We start from the raw sequence: 10,631 nt of genomic DNA on the forward strand, positions 1-10,631 counted from the left end.
CTTAATGCTTAGCAATGCTAAATTGGTTTATATTTTAAAAATTTGCATATGCTAATAGGTTGTTGTCTTTCTTTGTGTGAGAGAGAATGGTGGTCAGTGTAGAGAGACTGTAACAGTGTCATTACCTGGCAAGTCTGCATATGTTTTTGCAAAGGGTAGAAAGTTGCTTATTTTAAAACAAATGAAATGGGGGGTGGGGGATGACAGGGTGTCTTAAGGTGCTATGGGAGGGACCAGCGTCTGTTCTTGGTGCCATGTTCCTAACTTTGTGGTGAGAGCCTAACAGTTTATATATTTATAAAAGCAGTGCCACATCACAGGACCTATGCAGTGGGATATTAATCTGTGTGGGTGTCCTACTTCTAAGAACTGCCTCCAGGTTCCTCACCCTACTAGCATACACCTTTTCCAGGTGCCATTATCTTTACTCAAGGGTATGATGCAGAAGGTCGATCTTTTGCTGACATGATGCACCAGCCATCTTGTATGCATCTGCTGCGACAGCCTTTCTCAATGTCTGCAGGCAGTGATGGAAAGGTGATTGGCATCTCTACATGTGCAAAGCACCTGCCTTGCTACTGAATCTTTGTAACCTGCTCCCATGCATCTGGACTAGAGGGTGCGGCTTTCAGCTAGGCTTGAACATCTCCCTTCCTCACTAAGAACACTGAATAGTATGTGAGCTGTAGGGTAGAAGGCTGCCCTTTCTTCAACAAGACAGGATTTTGGTCCCTTCTAGCTCTTCATAATTTTACAAGCCAGTAATATGGCAGGGAAAAAGGACAAACCCTAGAGATGGTCCATTTATCAGGCAACCACAGCTGTTTGAAGCTCCTCCACTCTTTTCTGGTTTGACTGGTTTTCCTGAACAACACACTTTCAATTAGGCTGCACCCAGAAAGACCAAATTCTGACATCAGAATAAATTATTTGGCGCTGGTAGGATGCCTTATAGTGGTCACTTGACAACATAATGACTGACTCAATTATTTATTGAATTTGTACCCCACCCTTCATTCCCAAGGTGCCCAGGGTTCAAAGCTGGTCTGTGGGGGAAGTAAGGATCCATTCTACCAGCTAGATCTAATTCCCCATGCCTGAATTATGCAAATGATGTGCACATAGTAAAATCATTAATGTTTTCATGATACATTGCTTTCTTAAGAGATTTTTTTTTAAAAAAAGGTGTGATACATAAACAGTTTTAAATAAAATAAGTGCACAAATAAGTGCACGCCTCTGAGCTTGGCAGTTCAGCCAGAGCCAGACGGTTACTGGGCTGGGGTACCCTGCATGCCCCCCTCTCAGGGGAATAATGCCACTGTGGAGACCAACAGCCAGGCTGTGACCTTTATTGGACACGGGAGCGTTCTTCTCTTGCATGTCGGTGAGGCTCAGAGGACAGTGCACATGATGGATTCCCTCTCCCTGTGGGAAGGGATAATGTCGGGGAAGACATACCGCATGTCACTGAGGACCGAGTCGTTCTCCTCAGGGGCTGCCGGCAAGGCGAGCTGCTGCCTCTCCGGCTCTTCAGCGCAGCCTCTGCCCTTTGGGCCTTCTGCTGGCTTGTCCTCCTTTGTGTTGTCTCCTGCGCCCGGGCTCCTGGCTCTAATGGGAAAGGGAGCCCCCGCCACTTCCTCGCTGGGCCCAGGCATCCTTTTGTGTGCCCTCCGAGCGCTGCCTCGCCTTTTCCTGGAGCTGTCTCGGGAGGCGCCTGCCAGGTGCTGCTGCCCCACGGTCTCCATCTCAGACAGGCTGTAGGCCAGGGTGGCCCGATGCAGCTCCTTGTCTTCGTCTTCAGGGTGGGCGAAAGAGAACCCTGTGCTCTGCGGGCGTGGCGGAGTCGGGATGTCCGTAGCAGACGTGCGTAAGATCTCGTGTTGCTCCGGCTGGATGAGCTCCACCGTGGCCTTCAAGTCGTCGTTGGTGAGGTCTGGAGGAGGTGAACAAAGCAAGGGATGGGGAAGCAGCCTCTTCAGCATCACTCTGTGGGCCCAGCATCCCTGAGGCTCAAAGGGGCTTTGCATTCTGCCCCAGCATGCAGCAGTGTCATTTGGATAGGAATGAGAGACAATGGGAGCAGGAGCAGGGTTCTTTAGCACCTGAGATAGCAACATAGAATGGGAAGCCTTCCCAGTGCCCATTCAGCAGCCCTCAGTCAAGGAGGACCCACTGCCAATGTGAAAAGAATATCCTGACCTCAATGGATTTCTCTGCTTATTTTAATGTGGGAGAAACATAGACCAATTCAAGCCTGGACCCAAATAGTCTTAATCCTTGCACAGCTGCTAATGGGCGATGAGGTACAATGGATACCCTTATTACTCCAGGGACTGCCCAGCCTAGAGGGAGCCGTAGAGCTGCTCCTGCTCCTCCTCAACTTAGGCTCAGTGTCACCCATTGGCTCTGGCAGTCACAGTAAACACCAGTCACCACTGACCAAGATGCAGACCAAGACCCCCATCTTCCCTTCTAGATGTGTGCCCAACTCTAGTGCCCTCCGAGTTTGATTTCTTACCATTCACTTCTGCCACTTTGAGCTCCCCGTCTGCGTCAATCTCCATTCTCTCCTGCCCATTCTCAAGGATCCTGCAAAAGAGGCCTTGCCACATTGTATTGCAGCACTTGCCACATTGCATTCTGGTCAAGCGTGCGCTGCCGCCACACCACACCCCACACCCCAACAGCCGCACAACAGAGGCATTCTCAGTGACTTCTTCCCTAAACTCCCTCCTGCTAGAAGCTCAGCACAATCCAAACCTGAGCATTGCTCAGAAGCACTGTAAGACTTAGGACAAAGTTAATACAGAGTGGCTATTTTTATCGTCAACAGTGAGAATGTTTTGCTTCATTTTTTTCTGCCTTAACAGTTTTTAACTAACACAAGCACAGCATGGGGGCTAGTTATATATCTAAACAAATAAACTGATTGATTGGGAAACCAATGATAGTAAGCAGGAAGCAATTGTCAAGATCTACTCCACAGGGGTGGCAGTTATTAGTTACCGGTATTGTTATGCAAGAGCGAGAAGAGTCAGATGTATAGGGGATGGAGTGGAATTGCAAGGAATCCAAAGGACAAGCTACGCATTCAAAATTATCTCAATAATAACGAGAACTGGTCAAGAGGAACAAAATGAAATTAAGCAAGGGCAAATCTGAAACATTACAGCAAGGATAATTCTTTATTTGCAGTACTATGTTGAGGCTTGGGCACTAAAGGTTTTTTAACCCACAACAGTTCATAAATGAACTGTAAGAAGATAAAAGGTTAAATAATCTGAGCAAAGGATCAGCCTACAGATTAAGGAAGGACAATATACTGGTTGTTTTTAATAGTATTTTAAAAATCTCAGAAGGGCAAAAATAATTGAAGGGAAGCAGTTTTAGGTTAAACATAAGGAAGAATTTCTCATTTGTAAGAGCATTTCATCAGACATGAAGTGCTTTTCAAGGTCTCTTCTATTGTATTATTTGCACAGCACATGAATTTGGGTTAATGGAGGACAGGTAATAGAAAAGGAACATATATTCTAAGTTCAAACAAAATGCCAAATGATGGTTTGGCAAAGTCCCAAACTCACAAACTGCCTCTTCCCCCTTTGCTCTCCATTCTCCTTTTGCACAATTTGCTTTAGTGAGTTGTTTCTGCTCTTGCAGAAAATGATAGTTTGCCATTACATCTGATTAGGGGGCAGGCTAACTCGCATGCGCCTGGCCCCTCCTTGTCACCTCACCTCCTGGTGGTGATCCGTTTGCCATTGATGTACTTAGTAGATGTGGAGACAGAGCAGAAGCCTATTCCTAATTCAGCACCAGGCCCAAACGTAGTGAAGAAATCTAGGAGGGGAAAGGGACAACATCACTGCTGAGGGGGAGGGAGGCAGCTAGCGCAGTCTCAATAATCCCAGCCAAACGGCAGAGGCCTTCCCATACTGCAAATGTCAGTGGGAATGAAGGGACTGGACAAAGGAGGCACCAACACTTAACAGGAGCATTGTTCCTCGGACATTTAAAAGCAGGGGTGAATTGGGTCCTTGTGAGATGACAGAGCCAGAATGAGGTAGAGAAGCAGATGTGGAAGAGGCAAAGTGTATTGGAGAAGCACAGAGGCAAGCCCTCCAATGAGCATGTGCTGCAGATTGCCCACTGAGCTGCTCAAGACTGCAAGGTGATGCATCCTTGCCTTACCTGTCTGGAATGGAGAGCTGTAGGAGCAATAGGAGTAGGTGGTACAGCCTGGCACGACCCACTGGGGTATTCCTCCTTGAAGATCTGTATATGGGGACAACTCGTCTGGAAAGGAAGGAGGAGGCTGATAAGTGGAAGACTTTCCAGTTACACATTATAACCCAGAGAATGCAGGGACATGTTCGGTTTCGTTGCTTGGTGCAATGAGCCTAAGCAGATCAGGTAATATAATGCAATACAAACCCATGATTATACCATACCCCAAGACACAGAGAGGATGTCTTATGTGACATGCACCCCTTCAGTAAGGGCGAGGACAGAGCAGAAAGGCTGCAGCCAAGCTAGACCTGGAACCTTCCCCCTGTCCTCGTCTCTGTCAAAGCACAAAGAAGAAAAGCCCTGTGGATCATGGTAGTGAATATAATCCACTGCTGTGGTGGCTGATTCATTAGGGTGAACAGAACACTGCTCTGAGCTCAGGCTCAGGCTGGAAGGACAGAGCTCACACAATCCTCTCTCTCTCTCAAAAGTCCTCTTCCTCTCCAAATGGCTCCGTTTCAGCAGCCTGGTGACACAGCAATCCGACACACACTTATCTGGGCACAAGACCCTCTGAAGACAGTGTAACCACTATCTGAGCAAACATGCACAGGGGTGAACCGTTGGTGAGGGAAGGAAACATTTTAGTTGTTTCCACTGTTGAAAAAGAATGCGAATAAGAAAAATGTGAGTGAGGCCGTTGTCTTGTAACCTTGGTCCTGCAAGCTATAATAACGTCTAGCTCCTTTGTCTCTGAGAAAGGTACTGCGTCTAGGGTGTTAGTGCCTTTATTTTTTAGCAGAAGAAGCAAGTTATAGACATTTTTAAGCAGGGTGGTGAAACTTTTGCAGCCCAAGGACCACATTCCCTCCCAGGCAGACTTCTAGTGGCTGCATGCTGCTGGTGAGTGGGGCCAGGTGCAAAGTGGGCAGGGACACAAATGCGGCTTTCACCTTTGTACAGTAAGCGGTAGCCCAGCAGCTTCTGCATCTCCTCCTTTCCACATCTCTCTATCATGGCAAGCCAAAGCTACTACCAAGGTTCAAAGACACTTTCCCACCAGAAGAAAGTACTCAAGGAGGATGGTGCAAGGTAGGGTCAGTAAGGGATGCAGCCTGGGGAATTGGGGGTGTAGCACTGCTGTTTTAAAATAAATCTCTCTTGGCAGAACACATTGAGTTTAGTCTCTGGCATCTCCAGGTTAAATGAAGAGAAGTCTCAGGTGCAAAGGCTAATGAAGACCCCTCTGCCTGAGGCCTGAGCTGCTGCCCACCAGAGGAGACAGCTGTGAGCCAGAGACACCATTATAAGGCAGCTTTATGTTGCCTACCCCTTGTTCCCTTCGTGCCAGCACGTACCACAGAGTTCACTGAAGGGATCTTGTCCTTTGAAAAACTCTCTGAAGACCTCATCTGCATCACGGAAGGTGAACATGAAGTCCGGAGTCTCAGTGGCGCTTGGATAAAACCCAGCACCTTCAAGAAAACAAACCAGATACCTGTCACCATCACTTCTCAGCACACCGTGGATGTCTTTCCAGGAGTGAAGGAAGAAGGGAAAGGGGGTGATATGCTGAGGACAGCTGAATCTAGGCATGATCTCTTGGCCCAAAGCAAGATGCAGAGCCAGAAAGGAAGAAACACAGAGCAGGGAGCAGCCCAAACCACAAAAGAAAACAATTCAGTTCCCAGGGTTCATTATTCCCACTTGATGCAAGAGGGGTCTCCATGCATGCACCCCTTTGCAAACAGTGGTCAAGCAAGAGGACAGCTCCCAAAATAAAAACACAGAAAGATAGAGAGATAGGGGGCAGGGGTAAAGGATACAGTGAAGCAACAATGTGTTTTGAGCCACCCAGATTTTCATCAGGGTTTTTTTCTCCCTGTGGATTTCCAGTAGGGAAGAAAATTTCCAAGTGCAAGCCTGGGACAGTCTGCACAGGGTAGGTTCCTGCCCTGCGGTGCTAAACAAACTCTATGCTTTCAGGGTAGCAGGGAGGAACACCAGTTGGTGTGAGCACCAGCAAGTGCTTATGGTGAGAACTGAGCCCAGAACAGAGGTCTGTTTGGATAATATGTCCTGTATGTCTACACACCAACCTCCACTCACCTGTGCTTAGTCCTATCAGCCCCTCGAGTCCGTAGAGGTCATAAAGGTCCCGCTTATAACCTGCCAGAAATAAGGAACAAGAGAAGCTACAAGACTCCTGAGACAGTAGCAGAGCAAGGTGGGAGCGGTGGTGGCGGTCCATCCTGGGTGTCACCACTAAGTGGGGGGTGACACAATGCCAGGTGGCACTCACTGCGGGGTCTGCAGCATGCCCGAGCCACATGTCTCTCCCCAGTCTGTCCACCACCTCCCCCTCAGCTGTAGGGCGGCTGAGTGGGAAGAGGCAGGCAGACTCCTTGGAGGCCCTGCGGAGCATCCTGCCCCGGCTGGCCCCGCCCCTGCACGCGGCTGGCCCCACTCCCAGACGTAGGACACGCACGCCACCCCAGGTGCCCGACCGGCTTGCTCCGCCACTGCCCTGAGACACCACAAGCTCTCCCTCCAACACTAAGCACTGTGGCCCCAAACACCAGCAAAGTACTGAGTAGCAGAAAATATAGTTGCTCAAAGTGCCCCTGGTTCTTCCTTTTCAAGAGATGGATGGAAGGCAGACTGGCAGGTCTAGCAGTGAACCAAAGGGGCTGCCAGGTGCCTGGAGAAGGGGTTGTACAGGAAACTCATGCTGGGTGGACTATGATTGGGCTGAGCTCTCACTTCTGTGGCCTGGCCTGCAGGGAGTGAGAACTGAGAGCCAGCAGCAGCTCAGGAAGAGGCATGTGTGCATTATAGGGAAGGTCTCTAAAAGACCACAGCAAGGCAGGGGGCATATAGGAGCACATAGGGAACAGCTCACAGATGGGAGACCCCTGGGATGGGGAATGGCGAGAATGGTCCAATGTCTTACTGTCTGATAGCACTTCATATGCTTCTGCTATCTCCTTGAATTTCTTCTCCGCATATTCCTTGTTCCCTGGGTTTTTGTCTGGGTGCCATTTCAGTGCATTCTTCCTGTACCTACAGCAGTTCAAAAGGAGAGACTGGACTGTAGGATTACCATTAAGAGAAACCGTCATCCCTCAATATTATGTCAAGAGGAGAGGTGTCATTTCTTCCCCAATACCAGCAGTACATGCCGTGGTGCATGCCTAAACTACATAATCTGTTGATTTCTAGAAGTCTTCACATAAGAAGCAGTATTGACTAGGGCTGCCATATGTTTGGGATTTCAAAGGCGGAATTGACATCTGGGGTGGGGGGGTTCCAAAAAAGCTCAACAAAATTTGGGGTGTCCTGGTTTTTACTTTTTTAATATGGCAACCCTAATATTGGCAATTATGTAATTTCTGCATTCCAAAGATATTACAGAAAGGACCACCATGTAGCCAGCGTACAACCAATTTGTAGGAATACCTTTGTAACCTCGAGGATAGGCTACTATGATGCACTCTGTTTGGTTGCATCCAGTTACTATCTGGTGGGTTCAGCTAGTAGACAGTGTGGGATCCTGCTTCCATGCTGGGGTATTCCTCAAAAGATGAATGACACCTGTGATGTAGCATCTGCATTGGTTCCCTGTCCTGTTGCATTCCAGGCACAATGCAAGGTGCTAAATCTGACCTCTTAAGCCCCTTTGGCCATTATTATTACTGAGTGCCGCCTTGAATCCATTTGTCCATGCATCAAATTCAAATAGCTAGGGCATGTAGATAGGTGAGTTTGGTGGCTGACCTATAATTGTGGAACTCCTTTGTCCTAGAGTCCTTTGTCCAATCAAAGTCTGGGCCTGTAAGCTCTCCAGAATGGTTGCAGAACATTTTTTCTTTCGTCTGGGATTCTGTCGCAGGGTTAATCAAGCATGGGGTGATTTTTTTTGTTTTGTTTTCTACATGAGTACTATTTCATCTTCTTTTTGTTTGTGTGTGTCATATTACTCTGTGCACTTGTAATTATGTCCTTTTTATTTTTCAATAAATGATATTTCTAAAAAGCATGGGGTGATTTTAATTTATTTAGCTATGTTATCGTATGTTTGCTTTGAAGTGCAATACCATAATGTACCTGGAATCCTTGGGAAAAGGTAGAATAGAAATTGAATGCACCAAACAACATAATTAAAGGGCAGATTGCACAGATATTCCTAAAGGGGCAGGGGTGAATCACAGTTTAGATGTGTCCAGCACAAAAGTCCCTGGACCTATTTACCTGCAATTTGGCAGTTTATCTACTCTGGAAGGGCTGCTATGTATCCTCTTCTGTCGAAGGTGAAAAAAGTAATAGTCATTAAAAAAAATTCCCAATAGTGAATAAGGGTGAGGAGAAGGAAGCAGGTAAGATAGACCTTCCCAAGCTGAACTGGGCAGGCTCCAAACTGATCTGAGCCAAACTGGGCTATTTTATGAAGTGCCAAATTCGGGTTCATATAACATCTTGTGGTTGGTGCACACTGTGCTACTTACGCCTTCTTAATGTCATCTGAGGAGGCCGTTTGAGGGATGTCCAGTGTTTGGTAGTAATCAACCATGATGCAGCTTGTTTAGCACAGAGGCCAGCTGTAAATTAGGGGAGAACATGGTAGGACATTGATCATCCTCCAGCCAGGCTTCCACCTCACCCACTCCAGCTCTCAGAAGCACTCAACTGATGCCAGATGCAAAACATCTTCTGCTGAAAGTACCTAATAGAAGATGTCTGTTCAAAACACAGTTTAGCTTCTTGTGCGGCCACCACTATCCCATCCTCTCATAAGTTGCATGTGGCATGCATGTGCTTCCACCTCAGGAGGACATTGCTGACCAACTCCCTTGTTCTACACTATAAAAGGGTAAAGGGACCCCTGACCATTAGGTCCAGTCACGGATGACTCTGGGGTTGCAGCGCTCATCTCACTTTATTGGCCGAGGGAGCCGGCGTACAGCTTCCGGGTCATGTGGCCAGCTTCTGGCAAACCACAGCAGCGCACGGAAACACCGTTTACCTTCCTGCCGGAGCGGTATCTATTTATCTACTTGCACTTGATGTGCTTTCGAACTGCTAGGTTGGCAGGAGCAGGGACCAAGCGACGGGAGCTCACTCCATCGTGGGGATTCGAACCACCGACCTTCTGATCAGCAAGCCCTAGGCTCTGTGGTTTAACCCACAGTGCCACCTGCTGCACTATACAGTATTATAAATGAATGTGGCCCTAGGTCCTGGCTAAGCATCACAAAGGCACAAATTATTGTACTTAAGTAAAATAAAAAGGTCTTTGGCCTGTGTTGATAACCAAGATGTGAATCATTAAGTATATATACCTGCAGTAAATTGCCCTGGATCTTTACAAGTGGAAACAGTGGCAACATCTCTCCTTCATTTAGTGCAGACTGCAGATAATATTACAGGATTTGCACTGCAACACATATTCACTCTGTTATCTGCCCTATATCATTCCCACTAATCCAGGCATGTCCAAAGTCTGTTTTGGGGGCCTAATCCGGTCCGCCGGCCAATTTAATCTGGCCCCTGTAGCGGTATATGTGTTGGGGTAAAATCCTAAAAAAAAGCTCAGCAACTTCAATCCTATAAAAAACTCAACAACTTTGGTTGGCCCTCATGCATCAAATCTTGCCCTCTTTGAAAAAAGTTTGGGCACCCCTGCACTAATGCATGTTATGCGCACAAGATCACTAGGACATGAGATGGCCAAAAGGAGGCTTTGTTTTTGAGAAGGTCATTGTGGTATAATAGCGACAGGTTCAAATCTCTGCAAGGCCAGGTAGAGATTATTAGGAATACTCATACATTGATCCATATTCTGAAAGGAATTCCATTAAATTTCCTTCCACGTACATATTTTTATGTATTTTTAGCAATGCCAAGGAGATGCTTTATGGATATGTGCAATTGCTTTGCAGATGTCTGGACTGGTTACCCACAGCCACCCACCACTGAGTTGCCGTCTGGACTTATATTTCAAGAATGCAGATATAAAATAGCAGGAAGGCTGCTGTGAGAACAGGATCCTGGACAAGGTGAGCCATTGGCCTGATCCAGCAGGCTCATCTTACATTTTTGTGCTTAAGGGTCTAACCTCCCGATTCTGATCTCTGTATTCCAGGGTCTCTCTAGACTTTACTCTTCTCCATCTGCATCCCTGGAGACATAGACCTCATTTGGCTTCTTCCACCCTCTTCTTGTGGAGTTCTGTATTCATCTTATTGTTTCAGGAGGGAGGGAGAAGGTGCATGCTATCTGCACCATGAACTCAATACCTCTGGCTCTTCATACCTGCCCAAAGCCTCTGTTTCTGCCTCTGGCTGCCTTGGACATAGGAAAGGACAGCAGGACCTCTCCATCATCCTTTTGCATCTACC

General features: G+C 47.3%; 1 protein-coding gene across 2 annotated transcripts; it reads right to left on the reverse strand.

The window, feature by feature from the left end:
- Positions 1–1,336: 1,336 nt before the first annotated feature.
- LOC128419893 (dnaJ homolog subfamily B member 2-like) lies at positions 1,337–10,631 on the reverse strand. 2 transcript variants are annotated; one of them, XM_053401122.1, is made up of 9 exons: positions 10,530–10,631; positions 8,739–8,831; positions 7,187–7,296; positions 6,343–6,402; positions 5,592–5,708; positions 4,195–4,299; positions 3,741–3,843; positions 2,522–2,592; positions 1,337–1,936 (listed from the first exon to the last, which is right to left on the reverse strand). In XM_053401122.1, the coding sequence occupies exons 2-9, from the start codon at positions 8,801–8,803 to the stop codon at positions 1,395–1,397; spliced, it is 1,173 nt and encodes a 390-aa protein (XP_053257097.1). In that variant the 5' UTR covers positions 8,804–8,831; positions 10,530–10,631; the 3' UTR covers positions 1,337–1,394. The 2 variants fall into 2 exon arrangements, with proteins under 2 accessions (XP_053257097.1, XP_053257106.1); XM_053401131.1 differs by lacking the exon at positions 10,530–10,631 and adding an exon at positions 10,326–10,523.

This window comes from Podarcis raffonei, chromosome 1, assembly GCF_027172205.1.
Source record: "Podarcis raffonei isolate rPodRaf1 chromosome 1, rPodRaf1.pri, whole genome shotgun sequence".
Taxonomy (NCBI): Eukaryota; Metazoa; Chordata; class Lepidosauria; order Squamata; family Lacertidae; genus Podarcis; species Podarcis raffonei.